Genomic DNA, 18,275 nt, shown 5'->3' with positions numbered 1-18,275 from the left:
TCTGTGTATTTCATGTTTTTGGGAAAAAAAATGTCCTTTAATATTATTTTTTGCTATTTAGTGGTTTAATATCATGTTTAAATTTTCTCTTTGTCATGTACCAGAACAGGAACAGGACCCAAACGCGTGACGTTACTCACACAAGCCTTTAATTTTAGGGGAAATCGGGAGTCATGCACGTTAGGCTGCAGTCTGGCATGAAATGATAGGAAGCCAGAGGCCGACGAGATCGATACCAATTGCCCGAGTTGATATCGGGCAGATGTGGTCGATACAGGACAGGATGGGACAGACAGGATTGATAATGAAACAGGATATTGAAAATAAACAGGACAAACTAGACAGGAACAAGAAATAGAGAGAATAATAAACGGGACAAAAATAGACGGGAACAATACCGGACAAGTAATACCAACAGGAAACAGGACCACGTCAAAACCCACTTCTTGCGGGGCAGAGGTTCGTTGACGGACTGACAACTGGGGATTGACAGGACTGGGTTTAAGTAGAGACAGGGAGCCAAGCAGAGCCCGCAGCGGTTGGCGCCAAATGAGCAGGCACTGGTGATTCCAATTGCAATCATGACACTCTTGGCTATAGTGGACGATTAAGGTAAGAATGTGGCTTTATTATTATTACTCTTTTTGTGTGTTTTTTATATTCATTGACAGAAATAAGGTTTAGTTTGTAAATTAATGGATAATTATTACATTAAAAAATCTCTATCTTTCGGCTGAACTGTATGATTATGAAAAGGCATTTTTTTTCCATGGTTATTAAAACAAATTCTATGAATTTTAATTTCTGCACATCAAAAAGTATCTATTTCTCTCTATGTGCCTCTCTCCTGGCTACAGTGGACAATTTTGGAAGAATCACATTATTTAATCATTTTCTCTGGCGGCACGGCAGCTGAGTGGTTAGTGTGTCTGCGGTACAGTTCTGAGTTCATGGGATCAAATTTAGCCACCAGTCTTCCTTTGCGGAGTTTGCATGTTCTCCCCGTGCTTGCGTGGGTTTCCTTCGGTCACTCCGGTTTCCTCCCACATTCCAAAAACATGCATCTCAGGTTAATTGGTAGGTCCAACGTGTCCCTAGGTGTGAATGCCTAAGTGAATTGCCTGTCTCTCTGTTGCCTGCGACTGGCTGGCAACCAGTTCAGGGGGTCCACTGCCCAACGATAGCTGGGATGGGCTCCAGCACCCCCGCGACCTTACTAAGGATAAACACAGATTATGGAAGGCTGGATACATTATCTCTCTCCCCTTTTCACCTTTTCCAAAGCGAGTTTCAATTGCGTTGGCCTTCTCTCCAATGGTGACATCTTGTGGTGATGTCGATGTAACACATACTCACGCACACGCACACAAAATGCACTTATGTCTCTTTTTTTCCAAGATTCCTTTCCTAATAATATGTACTATATTCTATTTTCTTTTTTAGATAAAAACTAATTTTGTACATGCACCCTCGTGCTTAGTGGGCTCCACATCTTCTTCATTTATTATATTTGAGAGCCGTAAATAATATTGGGATACTTTAATATTTTTTTTAATCTTTTTTTCTACCCTGTATTTTAGTAAATGCTGTTTTTATGAGTTTATATGCTTCACTTCATCGTGAGATCAATTATGACGATGCAGGTATGGTTCCCACCAAAGGGGGCGATGTTTGGTACCTTGAGTAGACTACAACCAAAGAAAAAAATTGTAGTTCAAAGATGGCGCTATCCGGTGTTTCACTCGTGTGCCAGAGATCGTTACGCAGCCTAATTAAATGTCTTCCAACGCGAGTCCCGACACCGTCACACTCGAACGGAGAAATGCGCTGGTGTCTGACGAAAGTGTACAATTATCGACTTTACGGAACGTCTAGTTTTCAGCATAAACGAGGTGAGTGACGATGTGCCGGTTAAGCTAGCTCGAAGATGTCAAGGGCACCATCATGCCTTGATACATAACATCAGCCTGTTTTTTTGTCTACCTGCTTTGAACGTAAAACATCTGTTTATGTACCATCCTATGCTTATTAGACAGGGTGAAGAAAAGCTACTGAATTAGTTCTAGGTTTGGTTGGTAAGTTTAATCGAAGAAACAGTGGCAGTATCGTAGCCTATGAGGTTTTGATGCTAGGTCCTTAGCTTGGCCTTAGGCAGGGATCAGAATTTTCCGCGGATTTCCGCTGTTTTTGAACCCCAAAGGCATTCCGACTTTTTCTCTTGCGTAGCAAACAAATTCAAAATCCGACTGTCTCACTCTTTCCTTTATTGCTCTGGCGCACCCTGACGGCCGTTAGAAAAATTGGCCGCATTGTCGCACAAGCTGAAATGAAATGAAATGATCTGCATTTATATAGCGCTTTTCAAGTCAATGACTTCCCAAAGCGCTTTACAATCTGCTCCACATTTCCCAATAGCGGCCTTGCAGCCATGTAAGGCGCTAACCTGCTTATTGGGGGTATTAGGGGTTCAGTGTCTTACCCAAGGACACTTCGACATGTAACACAGACGTGCCGGGATTCGAACTGGGATCCCTTGATCCCAAGACGAGCGCTCTACCTCCTGAGCTACTGCCGCCCCATCCGCCCTGGTTTATTCCTGGACGCTGGCTATTTCAGCTGAAAATGAAAATCTCCATTCTGATCCCTGCTTAGGGCTAGCTTGGCCTTTTGGCCGTACCTCTTGCCATGATCTTTGATTTTTGCATTTCGGAGATGGAATAAGAGCTTGCTCTGTCCACTCCACGCACCGGCCCGGTATTGCAGTACCTCCGGGAACGGTGCATTCGCAATGATCGCAGCAAGGCTTTAGGGCTAGGACCTTAGCTTGGCCTTTTGGCTGAGAGTAAGTGTCCCGGCTCCTAGGCTTTGTAGCGTATTATGAACTGACCGATAACGGATAATGAATAACGAAGATAGAACAATAACCCTTAAAAACCCCCACACCAGAGTCCTAATCAATTTAAGCAGTGGCCGAAAATTTAATGACAAGTCATAATATATAATAAAACAATACTTTCGTTTGTTTTAATGTGTCAGATAAAAATCCTAAATTTGATTAATCTTGGTTTTCTAACCCTGTTTTATTTCCGTTTCAGTTTGATGACTTGTCATTTACTCTTAATTCCAGTTGATACGTCGAGAAATGTATTTTTACGCACACCGATAGGAATTTAGAATTAACTTTTTTCGTGGAATGATTCATTGTCACACAAAAACATACTTCAAAAAAGTCAATGACAATTCAAATGAAAAAGGAACATGTTTGAGGAGAGGGGAAAAAAAGAAAGAAAATTCATATAATAATAATAATAATAATAATAATTTCCTTGTATTGTCATTCTGTGTAACAATGTACACAGAACGAAATGTCGATTGCATCTGACCCGATGCAGCCGCAGCCAAGAGAGGGCGCCGCCGACCACTTTTTAAGTCTTAGGAATGACTCGGCCGGGGCGCGAACCCGAACCTCCCAGTCTCAAAGCGGGCGCCTTACCATCTAGGCTATCCAATTCTTACCGCAACCTTGATGTGGAGCTCAATGATGAATCTTTGTTGGATTCTTGGTCTGTGTAGCTTATCACAAGGATCACAAATATTCCAATTGTCCAGGTAATAAAGGAATTTTCCTGGGAGGAATAAAAGCAAATATATATTTTTTTTTTTAAAGAATACACTTTGACAACGTGGCTACGTTGCAACTACCTGCTCATCGGGGGCATTAGGGATTCAGTGTCTTGCCCGAGAACACTTCAACATATAGCATGGAGGAGCCGGGAATCGAACCTGCGACCTCTTGATCCCAAGACAAGCACTTTACCTCCTCAAATTTTTACAATAATGAGTTTCCAATCAAGTTGCTTACAATGATTCACAACGTTGATATGAATGACAATAAAGACATTTCACTTATTTATAACTTGCTGATTACCAGGGGTTACAGTTTGCATGACTATTATGTTTTTAAACCCGATCATGACTTTTCATCAACCAGGAAACTTTAATTTCAATTTGCTGGAGGAGTTCCCAGAACCCAAAGGCCTCTTGAATAACACCATTGCACGCTCACTGGGAGTCAACGACCTCTCCCAGCTCATCCAGTACACCTGCACAGAGGAGAATGGCATCAAGGTCAGCTCCAGGTTCTTCACTTATAGTGTGAATTTTGATTTTTGAATGAGTTTCTGAAGAATTGTTTTCTGTGATGTGTAGAAAGCCACCGTGACCGTCTTATGGCCATGCAAGATAGAGGAAGATGGTTACGCCTCCAAAAGAGTTGATGCAGAGCGATGTGCAGCAGCAGCCGCTTGTCAGAAGCTTAAAGTATGTTTTTGTTCAATTTAAGTTCAGTAGAGCCTTGGGATACGACATTAATCCGTTCTGATGTGGGTTCTTAAAATGAAATAACCGTATTGACATTAATCTGTTCTGTTGTGGAGATCGTATATTGAAACAACTTTTGCACGATCATGACCTAACCAAGTGACGACACCATGACGGACATTTGTAAACTGTAGTAAACAATGGACGAGGTCAGTTAACAGTAGACAACAACAGCACTAGCTCTACAACTCAACACCATTGTCAATGACAAGTCAATTGAATATTGTGCAGCTGTAGGATGAGGTGGCTCACTTTGTCGGAAATCACAAAGAGCGCTATTTAGAGAAACTGATACTAGCTTTATCAATTATAAGCTACTGCGCCATACAGTCTTCTGACATATTTTCTCACATCTTAACAAATCTTCCAGTCTGCTTGACTTATAGTCTACACAATGTGTACCATTATATTGTAAATGGAGTCTCCCATACACTGGTGCTGACCTTAAAGCTTATAGAAGTCTGGATGCTTACCAGTTCTCTATAGCTGGTACGCATTTCTGCGCTTCGTTTTGCTGACAAATGCACACCTGGGGTGAAATGCCCCCCCTCGTGCAAACGTAAATAAAACGGCTTTGATCTAAATTTTGGGGGATGTATTTAAACGCTACTTTTACATTATTCTTTAATGCAAACCAAAAGGAAATCAGAATTTTATATGGCATGGGCCAATAGCAGACAGTCATCTTTGAGACATAACTCTACATATGCACTAATGCCAGAAGGTTTTAGTTTTTAAGTGGGGGAAATGTCGAAAGGAGGGATCAAAAACATGTTTTTTTAACACCCTTAAGTGAAAACCGAAGGCAAGGTTGCTGTTTCCTTGGGGTTCTACTATGTTATCTTACCTTTGATGCAATAGCAATGCCTTTTCTAATAGAATAAAATGTATTTGCACTCACATTGTCTTCAAAGACTTGTAGTTGTAACTATTCAAAGAAAACATTTTAGGTGTGTGTGGCATTTACAGCCTGATTACCATTTCTTTGCCTCTTATGACTTTCCTTAGAGTTCAATTTATTTTCAATATGACGAGCCACTAAAAGCTAGCGGGTGCCGTTTGTTTTGGCTGGACCTATTGACTTGAGTGCCCGCTCACCCGAGGTGTTTGACTGACAAAATACACCATCCTATCGCAGTCGTGCACACTGATGATCACGTCCACCCCATACACACACACACACACACACTCAGCCCTCTGCATCATTTGCTGTGTACTCTTTGTTGACCACAATGAATGATACATTCATATCAATATCAATAAAGACAAATTTTGCTAAGCAGTAAACTAGCAATAACCGTAGCACAAGTAGCAAGGGTTCTCCGTAACTTATTGAAGTGAACTTCACTTGATAAATGCTAATTGTATCACTATTTCGAGCATTAGTGAGAAAACAAATTCACTGGCAAGTATACCCATAGTTGTACATATCCAGCTGTTCTCACGAGATGGTCTATGTTGTAGTTGAAGCTAAATAATGTGCTACAATTTTCACAAATTGAAGCAATACACCACATTGACTGTTTTTAGTAAAGAATCTACCTTTTAAAATCGCAGAAGAACCTTAATGTCGATTCAACTAATTTTCTCTTGGAATTATATCGATATCAAGGTTCATTATTTTCATGGGTTTTCCCTTATAGGAAATGGGAGTGATTAGTTCGGATAATCAAGTGCCCAGGAGGAAATCAGGCAGGAGGAGACAAATTAGTTCAACTCTTTTCGATGACGAAGACCCCTGGACTGATATAAGAACATCTGAGCCATCGCTTGAAAATTCAGCTGAAGTTTCCGAAGCGCGCTCTCTTTTCCCGAATCCTAAACATCTCTTACACTCTGTGGTCCAGGTTGCAAAATCTTCAGAGAGTTGCAAGGTACGTTTGTGACGTTTTTGTTTTTGCACACATTCTTAACCCACTCTGTTTGTGTTGTTGTTGATGTCTTAATTATTGGCTCATAACAGGACCTGATACAGTTCAAAACAAGAGGCGGCAATCCTGCGACGTGCACGCTGACCCTGCGCTGGCCGCAGGAAATGACCTTCACTGCAAGGGCAAACAAGAAAGCCACAGCAGAAAAGCGAGCAGCTGCTCTGGCCTGCATGAAATTGAAGGTCACATTCAATTCAGTTTTGTATTATTTTTGCCAAAACCGTAACTAAACCCCATCGTGCCTGTCGATGCAGGAGCTGCAGTTGCTGGATAAGAACAACAATCCGTTGACCCATGCTAAGTACCATGGGGACCGAGTGAGGGAGGCAGGACAGCGAGCGAGGCGTCCTCTCCGCGTGGAAGTTCCCGAGCATCTGGAAGAGCGAATTAGGCAATATCTCATGCAGGTCAGTCGCATTAAACTGTTGGGTCAATAGTTGACCGATCCACAACTTAGGTTTGTTTGATGCAACTACCAGTGTTGGTTTGCAATAAAGACAAACATGATTGAGTGTTTTTTTGTGTTTTTTTAATAACCCACCCAATATTTTGAGTTTTTTTACAATCCGCCCAAGTATAAGTAATCAGATTGAGTGAACAGTAAAGTTTTTTTTTTTAATCAATTCAGAAAAGGGCTCTGCTCTTGAGGCTAAAACTGCACTCAGCGCCATTTAAATACATGAAAAAAAGTCAAATTTCTTGAAATGTTTCTTGCACATAATTTTGAGGTGAACTGGCCTGTAGCGAGATGGGTGCCACCAGGCTGTAAATGCCAAGACACACCGCAGGAAGTGGTTCACAGAGGTGGTTAAGGGATCCATGAAAAAGGATATGTGTATATATATATATATATATATATATATATATATATGTATGGTGGTTTTTTGTTTTTTTTTTTAAACAAAAACTTCCTTTTATTTTTTTATTACAAAATTTTTGACATTTGGAAATACAAATTACTGTTTAGAATAACCTTAATGGTCTCATTCTTATGATGCTGATAGTATCCAGTAGAAGCTGAAGTACAAAAGCTCTACGAGGAAGACGAAGATGCTGTCAACTCCAAGAAAGCAGCAGAAGAAGACGACGTGACGCTGGATGCCATCACGGGTAGGCCGTACCGTCAGAGGTCCCCTGAAGAAAACCGGCGCCTCAACAAACATTTACTAGAAGAGTGGGAAAGCGCTGGGCCAGGCCCGGGCACACAATTGCCGGTCGATGCCCACCGGGACCGCGTGGTCTCGGCCGTCCGCGCCTCCCGGGCCGTGGTGATCGCGGGTGAGACCGGTTGCGGCAAAACCACTCGCATCCCTCGCTTCCTCCTGGAGGATTGCGTGTTGGAGGGGCACGGCGCAGAGTGCAACGTCATGGTGACGCAACCTCGCCGGATCAGCGCCGTGTCGGTTGCCCATCGCGTGGCACAGGAGATGGGCCCGGCTCTGAAACACAGTGTGGGATATCAGGTAAACTTCTTCCTTAGGACAAAATCTAATTGTTCATTTTATCAAGGTAATACATTTTTTTTTTTAATCTAAAATTGTATTTTTAATGGAGCTCCACTGCATTGTTTGAGGTGTCCTTCAAGGTATTCCCAAATTATAAATCATGCAAAATGAGAGAATAGTACATGGTTTTTGCATAATATCTAAATATATTTCATCGTTACATTCAAAATATTTTCCGGGCTTGATGCATTTTGAAGACAGCCTGTCTCGTCTTTGACTTCGTGTGCAGTAACGTCATCAGAGTAACACCCGCACCCTCGCAATCTGGTCACCGTATTGGTTTTTGTGTTGAATGCATTGGTGTTTTGCTGCAGGTGGATGCAGTAATGGTACACCAAATAGCCAAAATGCAGCTAATTGGCAAAAATAACAAAGAGGGCTAATCCAGCCTGCGTCATGTTGAAAAATGGGCCAAATCTCTCAACTTTGAGACTAAATTGCCCGCGTCCCCCGGCATGTGGAATATTTTACAACATATTTGCATGATTGTGGGAAGGAACAGTACATGTTCTGTGCCTAATTGAAAAAAGAATATTTTATAATCCCTTTATAAAGTTGAATATATTGTCTCATAATTATGTGTAAACAGTGTCTAAGCTCAAAGAGCCCTCACACTTATCATTTACTGCGTTTACGCTAGGTGTGCGCCGGGCCGTATCAGTCCAGTTAACAATGCCTTACTCTCTGTAGGTGAGACTGGAGAGCCGACCACCCGAGCAGAGCGGTGGCGCTTTGCTGTTCCTGACTGTAGGCGTCCTGCTCAAAAAACTTCAGTCCAACCCGACACTGACGAGCATTAGCCACGTGGTGGTGGACGAAGTTCACGAGCGAGACATCAACACAGACCTCCTGCTGGCGCTTCTGCGCTCCTGCATGAGCAAGAACCCTGACCTCCGGGTGGTGCTGATGAGCGCCACCGGGGACAACCAGCGGCTGGCTGACTATTTTGGAGGCTGCCCCATTGTGAAGGTGCCCGGGTTCATGCACCCCGTGCGGGATAAGTACCTTGAGGATGTGCTGAGAGAAATGGGGCGATCCGTGCCATTTGAAAAGAGCTACAAGACAGGCAATGAGGTAAGGTTGTCTGACTCTTTTTAATTTTTTTTCTTTTTCTAAAAAAAAAAAATATTTATTTATTATGGAGCTTTCAAACAATATGTATAGAAAAATTTGCACCAATTAATACAAATGAAACAATTATTTTGCGTTTAAGAAAAACATTCAAAACGAACCTTTCCTACCCCAGGTACTGTAGGAGACCTTCAGATATATTTAGAAAACGGAAAACAATATGAGAAAGTTGTAAATCAAATAAAGAAATGTTATTTTACTTCATTCAAAAAAATGTAATTGAAAAATATTAAAAATAGCAATAATATATTGTATACTTGATACGTTTTTCTACAATATATTGAACTTTTCATTATTATTTTTTCTGTGTGATTTTCATACAAAAATAATTTAAACTAATTTTAGATTTGAATATTTTTCAATCTTTTTTCCCCTCCATCCGCTTCTCACAGAGGAAAAACGATGAAGTCAGTCCAGATCTTGATTTTGTTGCTGATGTCATTGAGCACATTGACAGACATGGGGAACCAGGTACTGACCCTGCTTTCCAATCAGCTATCTCTACTCTTCTCGATTTGCATTTCAAGTTTCCGTCTTTTTTAGGTGCCTTATTGTGTTTCCTGCCCGGATGGCAGGACATTAAGACTGTTCAAGAGACGCTCCAGATGAAGCCGCACTTCTCTTCTGGCTCGCACACTATCGTGCCATGTAAGCACAAACCTTTTTTTTTTTTTAATTTATAATAATAATCATATTCCAACTTCTTCGTTTCTTCTTGCAGTGCACTCAAGTTTATCAGTGTCAGACCAGCAAGCAGTTTTCCAGCGTCCTCCAGAGGGTCACAGAAAAATAGTCTTGGCAACAAATATAGCGGAGACGTCCATCACCATCGACGATGTTGTGCACGTGGTGGACGCAGGAATGCACAAGGAGCACAGTTACGATCAGCGCACTAAAGTAAGGTCACATTTTCTTTTGATTTCTGAAAAGCTACATTTGGTTCTTTAAATACATTTAAAATCAAAGTCAATCTTTTTTTTTCCCAAAACTATTATTTTGATTTATTGCATAACTTTGCCTTTTTATATCACATTTTTAAGTGTAAATATTACTGTTTATAAGAAAAAAAACAAGTACTTATAGTTTAACCCTAAATTATTTGTTTATATATGCAATATGTGTACTGAAAATATATTTGCTCCATGGCCAGTCCAGTTACAATATTTAAATATAACATTACCAATAAAACAGTCAATGGTAGTGAATGATTAGTATTGAACAATATTTTGAATATTTTTTCTGATAAATTATTTAAAATCACAAGGTGACATTATTGAAATTTAAGAATACCCAAACGTTTCATTATTCATTTCTGACAAGACAATTCTTTGATTTTAATGTTTTAAATAATTATAACTATTGGCACTATTTTAGAAGAACAATTTTGATGAGAAGAGTTGATTTTGTAGTGGTCACATAATTTTACAATTATTTCAACTTGAAAATGTTAAATAAATATAAAATGTATAATGCCTCAAGAATGTTATTTAGGGAGAATATATAGCAAAATGTTTTTTTATTGGAGTAACTATTACAGGTGTTGAAATCTACTTTAATTACAGATACTAACTCCGGTACCCCTAGTATATTAAAAAAAAATTCCCTCAGAAAAAAATAACTGATACATTTATAGAAAAAATGCATTTAGATCCCTATGGATTTTTTACCTAAAACTTCGAAACACTAATGTAATTTTATGTTTCCTTCCTGTAAAATGGGCCACTAGAGGAAAGCCAATGCTGATATCAGGTCTTTGAAATAAGGCACGAATACGATACCTGATAGCGGTACCTAAACATCCTTTATAATGAAATAAACAAATAACAAGCTGGATAATTTGTACAAAGATATTTGTCGTATTAATGAAGTTCATGTGTGCCAGGTGTCTTGCCTGGACACAGTTTGGATTTCCCGATCCAACGTTACACAGAGAAAAGGCCGAGCGGGGCGTTGTCAGCCCGGTCGCTCGTACCATTTGTTCCCTCGACAGCAACTGGATGCGTTGACGCCCTTCCCCATCCCGGAGATCTTGCGCACACCCCTGGAGAACCTAGTGGTGCAGGCTAAGATCCACAGTCCAAATTTGAAGGTGGTTCTTCGAGGTCGTGTAACATGAACGCCAAACTCTCTTATCCTAGCGAGTAACATGTTGTGTATTTTTGTTACCTCAAAGGCTGTTGACTTTTTATCGCAAGTATTGGACAGCCCCGCACAGGAAGCCGTGGAAGATGCCGTACGAAGTTTACAAGATATCGGTAAGTTTTCAATCCTGTGTGACTATATTTTTGGGGGGGTTAAAAATAAAAATTTTAGGTATGCATGATAGTTATCAGGCCGATAGTTATCAAATAAATAACAGCCAAATCATTTATCGGCTAGATAGCGAAAAAAAAAGACTTAATAATTAGTCTCTCGGAACCACAGTATAATATTCAAATACCCAACACTGCTTGTTAGAAAAATACTAAGCACAGGGTTCCCGCGGATCCTTGTAAAGTCTTAAAGGGCATTAAATTTATAATTCTAAAAAAATAAGGCCTTTATTGGCATTCAAATGTCTTAAATCCAATTTTCAAAAGTCCGCCTTTTACTCCAAATGTGCTCGGTGGCCTGAACACTGGTGAAAAAAGTACAATACAAACAGATAGGCGCGGTAAGTAAAATATATAAAAAGGCTCTTTGAACTTAGTTGGCCATTGTTTACACATAACTTAATAGAGAAAATGTGTCATTTTCAAATGTTTAAGTACGCCTCAAACTATGCACTCCACTTACAAGTATTGGAGCACTTAGAACGTAAATAAGTTACATTTTTCACATAACACTTGCTTCTCCCCTTAGCACCATATCCACTGTTCACAAATTTATATGTGAGTGTTATAGTGCCCATGACAACATCTTGTTTTTATCGCCATTATAGTCATAACTGACAAAGTAAGTATTGGCTGCTCAAATTATTGATAAAGTTGAGATATAGTATCTCCTCTAATTTCTGTAGACATGATTTTTGAAACTGCATTACTTTATTGTAACTGTAGCCAAAAATAAAAGCGCAAAAGTCGTGGATTTTTTTGGTTTGTTTTTATTTAAATTCTTTAGAAGTGTAACACGCAGAGGTTAAAAGAAAATGTATTTGTATCCGTTTTCAGAAGCAGGATTTTATCAGTATTTGTAGGGAAAATCTTTCATCCCTACAAATTTTGTGTGTGTAGGGGTCCTGGACCCGCAGGAATCTCTAACACGTTTGGGGGAGCGCGTGTCTTTGATGTCGTGCGACCCACGCCTCGGAAAGGTTTTGGTGCTGAGCACCGTCTTCCGATGCGTGCTGCCTATGTTGGCTGTGGCAGCCTGCCTGTCGCGGGACCCCTTCCACAACAGCCTGCAGAACCGAGCGGCCGTTCTCAAGGTAATACCGACCTAGCAACAGCGGGGTGCATTGACGCGCTCACTTACCCGCTGCTTTCCTCATCAGGCCAAAGCCGTCCTAAGCGGTTCAGGGAACAGCGACTACCTGGCATTCAGTCGCGCCGTGCTGGGCTGGAGGAGACTTCAGCACGAAGGAAGCCGTGAAGAGAGAGACCAATTTTTGGAGCAGCTCTGCTTGTCTAAGGCCAGGCTACGCTTCATCAATGGTACTCTCTAGCGAAATAATAGAGATGTTGTCTGCCACTAATTTTCATACCAATATTTTACTCCCAAGTAATTATCGTTTAAAACATGAAATTAACCCCTCAAAATCAAATCAATACTTTTTAGACATATTACAATAAATGACAACAACATTTATTTAAGATCGCATTAAATCTATTGTAGTTTATTATTACTCTAATTTAAATTTTCTAGTTCCTAGTTATCTAGTTATAATTAATACCAAAATGCTAGAAAGCACCTTAGAGACATTGTGTAAAATTTGACCACTAGATGTTGCTCTATTTTGTTGTGCAGCCAAGTAAAAGGTGCTAAAAAACAGTAAACTTAACAAAGATTGTGATGTCATGCACTGTGAGGCATTTCAGATTGTTCTAGGGATAAAAAGTTCCCCAAGTCATCCTATTGTTCATTCGTCCCATTCAACCCATTCACTCCCCAGCATTTTTACAAGAAGTTTTATCCATCATTGTTTTCCAAATATTTGTTGCTGGGCTATCCAGGAGCTTCCAGTGTCTAATAATTATCCAAGCATAAGTCATGAGTCCAGTCTTTAGTACTTTGAAAGGAGGTGAGTCCAAGAAGACTCAGTCTCCGTGATTTTGGGGGAGTATATTTTTTCATACATTCAGGAACATTTTCCCATAAGGTTGCTCTTCTGGTACATTCCCACAAGGCATGAATCAGCACACCTTTCTCATCGGTACATTTCCAATATAAATCAATTTAGGGCAGTTCCATTCTGAAAAGTTTTGATTTTGTGAAATAGTATCCATAGATTTCTTTTATATTGGATATATTTAATTCTTGCTTCTCTTACATCCCCCCCATGTTTTCTTATCAAAGTTGCAAGATGGGTCCTTTTCCCGACCCCATTTGAGGTTATCACATGAAATCAGATAATGTATTTTAATTATGATAATATTTTTGCAAAAATTGTCACAATATTTATAAAAACTGAGTTATTTGTGCAAGGGGGTGAAGGAATAATTCTAGTCACTTCCTGGTATCAGTATTGATGACATCTCAAGAGTTTGGTATCCTCTTGAAAAACGTTGTATTGTGTATAAATCTTAATATATAATGATGATAATAATAATGTGAATAACGGGAAAAACGAGAATAATAATGACAACATAGAAATAAATGCCAACACAAAATAAAATATTTGAAAAAATGTCAAATCAATTGTACTACATTTAATTTGAGTAGGCAGTATTACACATGTCTAATCATTTTTATAAAAGAATCATTTATATATAAAAGTTATAAAGTACACATTTTCAATTAATGTGTTTTGAAATAAAACAAAGTAATCATAAAAAATGTATAATACTGTGCAATAACTTAAAATACTTTAAAAAGGATGCAAAAGTCAAATACAAAGTTGTATTTTTTGCAGACAACATGCGAGGACCTGTGACATAAAGTAAAAGCAAAATAATGAATATTATGGAAATGGGTATATTCAATTGTTGAATTCGTAAAAGGAAGAAAATAAAAATTTAGGAAAGAGTATTTGAAAAAATTGGCAGAATCTTGAATATTACTAGAACAATTGAGCTATTATAAAAAGTTGTTGTATTTTATCAAAACGACAACCTTGAAATACGTTTACCTTGTGCAGGTCTGATCTCTCAGTTTGGCGAGAATCTGTGCGAGGCGCAATTGGTAGCCCGTGCGAGCGAGTGCCAACGTAGCACGTCCACGCTCAACCAGTACAGCATGGAGGAACAGTTGCTCAAAGCCGTGCTGCTGGCCGGACTTTATCCCAACCTCATACAGGTACCAGCTAACATTGGATGGAGACCATAAGAGGATTTCTCATGTATAATTGCAAAACCCAATGGGTATTTTACACCATAGTTTTTGTTTTTAATATATATATTTTTTTCAACATTTCTTTTATTTTACGTTTAATAGTACAGTAGACGGGCGGCGCAGTGGTTAGCGCATGTGCGGCACACTTAATGTCTTGGGAACCTCCTGCGTGGGTTCAAGTCCAGCTCCAAACTTCCTGTGCGGAGTTTGTATGTTCTCCCCGTGCTTGCGTGGGTTTCCTCTGGGCACTACGGTTTCCTCCCACATGCATTTCAGGTTAATTGGCCGGTCCAAATTGTCCCTAGGTGTGAATGAGCGAGTGAGTTGTCTGTCCCCGTGTGCCCTGCGATTGGCTGGCAACCAGTTCAGGGTGTCCCCTGCCCACTGCCCGATGATGGGCTAATGAGATGAGATGAGTACAGTAGACCAGTGTTTTTCAACCAGTGTGCCACTGGAATTTGCCCAATTTTATCTTTCCCAAAAAATCAGGCCATTATTCAATTTTATTTTTTTCAGACGAGGAACTGTAATAGTCATCCATATCAGTAGGTGGCAGTAGATTTTTATATACTTTTTATTTACTAATCTACTCATGAGGTAGCACACTACATTTAAGTTGTTCAACAAAGCAGTTTAATATTGCACTGTAGAAAATAAGAACATAAATAAAGCACCTAATTCTTTTTTATTTTAAGTATTATCTTCTTATTATTATTATTCTTATACTAATTATCTGCTCATGGTAGTACAGTGAAATATTTGACATAACTTTATTTTCAGACGGGCGGTGTGCCTCGAAACTTTTTTATAAATAAAAGTGTACCTTCGTTCAAAAAGGGTTGAAAAACACTGCAGTGGACAATCCATCATCTGCACCGCTTATCCTCAGTATGGGCGTGAGGGTGATGGGGTAAAGATGGGAATCCTGACAATTTTTAGAGAATCAACTTTCAGCTTGGCTCACTAAAAATGATTTTTGTGTTCCAAACAGCACTCCGGGTTGTTTTTGTTCTTTTTATCTCAACATCACCAATTATTATATAACAAATGCCCAAAGTGACTTAAAAAGGAGGGAAAATAGAGAAGAAAAGACAAAAATTGGAGAGAAAAACAAAACAGAAAAATACAATAACAAAAGAAAAAGAGAGATGAAAAGAAATAAGAAGGAGAACTTTTCAATTTTTTATATTAACACTGAAAGACATTGGAAATGTAATTAAAACAGGTATGGATTAAAGCAACAAAAACAACCCGAAGAGCTGTTTGAGACCTGAAAGCTCCTGCTCTGTTCAACTGACTCAAATACTGCTCAGAAAAGTTCAAATTCTTTGCCTAAAAACTACTTCTTTTTAAAGTAATGGAAATAGTTACTTTCCCTGGTAACTATTTACTTTTACTATAGTGGAATTCAGTTACCAACTCAGTTACTTTATGGAAGAAGTTGAGTTATTATTACTAATTACATTTTTAAAGTAACGCGCCCAACAATGGTAGTTATTGTATACTACTTTACTATTTTAATGTTTTTACTTGGGGCACCAGGGTTTGGAATCAATTTTTCAGTTACCATAGGTTTCTATACCCTGCCATACGACTTAGCCCAGGGATTTTGATTTTTAATCATTTTCTAAGAAGGCATGGATAAATGCTCAGTATTAATTTACATTCCATTCCTTAAATGTTCTCAGGTAAAGAAAGGCATCGTGACCAAAGGGGGGCGCTTTCGTCCCAACAGCCTTTCCTTCCGCACCGCAAGCGGTAGTGTCCTACTGCACCGTTCCACCGTCAACAGGTAGGAGACGCTGTCAAAAAGACCATGAGTGTATTCGTTTTATCCGTAGCTGTTTTTGATGATCGTTTTTTTTTTTCTTTAGAGGAAATGAGGCGCTTCCTTGTCGATGGCTCACCTTCTTCGGCGCCGTCAAATCCAACGACTGCGTTTTCATCCGCGACTCGTCCGCCGTCCATCCTCTGGCGCTCTTGCTGCTCACTGACTGCGACGTTTCCGAAACCAGTGAGATTTCCTAACTCTCCATTAGAATTTAATTGGATTCAATAGAATTTTCATTTTTATCATTGATTGAACTCCGTTCCTGGTCTGTAGAAAATAGTTTCAGGTTTTGAATATCTCCTTTTCTTTCTTTTAGTGAGGGGAAAGGACGTGGAGGTGGGGCTGTCGGGCCAATCGCTGGTGCACTGTCAGCTTCCGAATAACACATGGGAAATGTTGTGGGATTTGCGCACATCCATCCAGGCCATGCTGCACCGTAACCTCCAGCAGCAAGGGGGCAGGGCCTCGCACTCGGACCAGGATGGCGAGCTCGTTTCGTTGCTAGTGGACTTGCTCAATGGCACGAAGGTTGACACGTTCACGCGAGGTGACAGCGAGCTGGACTGATCATTGTGAATAATAATAATAATAATAATTTCCTTTGTATTGTCATTCTTTGTAACAATGTACACAGAACGAAATGTCGATACACCTGACCCGTTGTAGCGAGCCGATGCAGCCGCAGCCAACAGAGGGCGCCGCCATTTTACCAATGTTATAAGTCTTAGGTATGACTCGGCCGAGGCGCGAACCAGCGACCTCCCAGTCTCAAAGCGGGCACTCTACCATCTAGGCTACTGAGCTGGTATAAGACTGCACTGATGAACTGTATTTCAGTTATTTATTTGCCTGTTTCGGTTCAAATACTTATCAGAAAAACAATTATTTGAGTTGCGTAGTCTTAATTGACTTGTAATAAGTAAAATTTGAATACCTCAAAGGGATGAAAAAATATCATGAATTAAAAGAATTATTTTTAAAACCCATGCCTTATCTTTTGCACAGAGGAAGTCTGTCAAGTTTGAAAAATAGATACCGTAACATCCGGACTCCAAACCGCGACTTTTTTCCCCCAACCTTTCCCTCCTGCGGCTTATGCATTGATGCGGCTAATTTATGCATTTTTTTTTCCTAACGGCTGCCAGGGGTGCCCGAGCAGTAAAGGTAAGAGTGAGACATGTGGAGTATATGTGTCAAGGAATATGCAAGTTTAATGTAAGTTATGCAATTTGTGCATGAATAAAACGAGCATGAATAGACCCTCATCATGGAAAAGATTTCAATCCAAAGGGGCGCTAACGACCATATTGGGAATAATTTTCCGAGTCTGTTCGTTTGTAAACAAAAATACTGTGGCGAAACGAACGGATTAAAAGAAGCAACGTCCAGTGAAGCAGAAATATTTAAGACGGATTTCAATTAATCTGTTTGCGTTATCGTGTGTTTTGGAATAAGTATTTTACACGGTTGGATTCTATGGATTATTATTAATGTAACAGCCATTTTCGTGGACGTTCCGGGAAATAGAAGATGGCCAGGTGAGTTATTCCAGCTTTATAGTTTTTGGCTATCTTGTTTCTAAGATTAGCTTATTTTGAAATGGTCCTTATATTTTGAATCCCAAGAGTTTAGGCTTTCCAATGATATTTGGCATGACGTATTTCAGTGACTGGTGACCTGATGCTGACACGTATTTATCGAAAGTCGGGCAGTCAACTGACGGGCTGGTGGAACCTTAAGTGGTTAAAGTTCCGTATATTATTAAATCCCTTTCTGTTGACCAACTTTCTTTGAAAATATCTCATGTTTCAATGTGGGCGCATGCGGCTTATAGTCAGGTGCAGCTTTTGCATGTACAAAAGTGTTTTTTTTTTTTTGTTTCTTGTGTGGCTTATCAGATGCGCTCTACAGTTCACATTTTACGATATTTATGTATATAATTGCACATTCACAACAGTAGGTGGCATTGTTGTTCATTATAGTGAAAGGAGTATAAAACGTCAAACATGAAATTAGCTATTTGTTCAT

The 18,275-nt window shown here is 39.6% G+C and overlaps 1 protein-coding gene and 1 pseudogene across 2 annotated transcripts; both read left to right on the top strand.

Annotated features, from left to right (window-relative positions):
* The first annotated feature begins 1,693 nt into the window (after window positions 1-1,693).
* Window positions 1,694-18,259, top strand: dhx30 (DEAH (Asp-Glu-Ala-His) box helicase 30). 2 transcript variants are annotated; one of them, XM_088347761.1, is made up of 19 exons: window positions 1,694-1,892; window positions 3,992-4,128; window positions 4,210-4,320; window positions 6,024-6,254; window positions 6,344-6,493; window positions 6,566-6,718; window positions 7,316-7,774; window positions 8,507-8,890; window positions 9,340-9,418; window positions 9,491-9,595; window positions 9,669-9,844; window positions 10,830-11,036; window positions 11,121-11,202; window positions 12,160-12,353; window positions 12,420-12,579; window positions 14,223-14,380; window positions 16,105-16,208; window positions 16,291-16,430; window positions 16,564-18,259. In XM_088347761.1, exons 1-19 carry the CDS (start codon window positions 1,721-1,723, stop codon window positions 16,812-16,814), a joined length of 3,453 nt encoding a protein of 1,150 aa, XP_088203887.1. In that variant the 5' UTR covers window positions 1,694-1,720; the 3' UTR covers window positions 16,815-18,259. The 2 variants fall into 2 exon arrangements, with proteins under 2 accessions (XP_088203887.1, XP_088203896.1); XM_088347770.1 differs by lacking the exon at window positions 1,694-1,892 and adding an exon at window positions 1,970-2,075.
* On the top strand, window positions 2,655-2,788 carry LOC148376493 (U2 spliceosomal RNA; annotated as a pseudogene).
* Window positions 18,260-18,275: the final 16 nt, after the last annotated feature.

Source organism: Urocampus carinirostris, chromosome 1, assembly GCF_059441175.1.
Source record: "Urocampus carinirostris isolate Australia breed hairy pipefish chromosome 1, RoL_Ucar_1.0, whole genome shotgun sequence".
Taxonomy (NCBI): domain Eukaryota; kingdom Metazoa; phylum Chordata; class Actinopteri; order Syngnathiformes; family Syngnathidae; genus Urocampus; species Urocampus carinirostris.
This window is presented reverse-complemented; position numbering and strand designations above follow the sequence as displayed.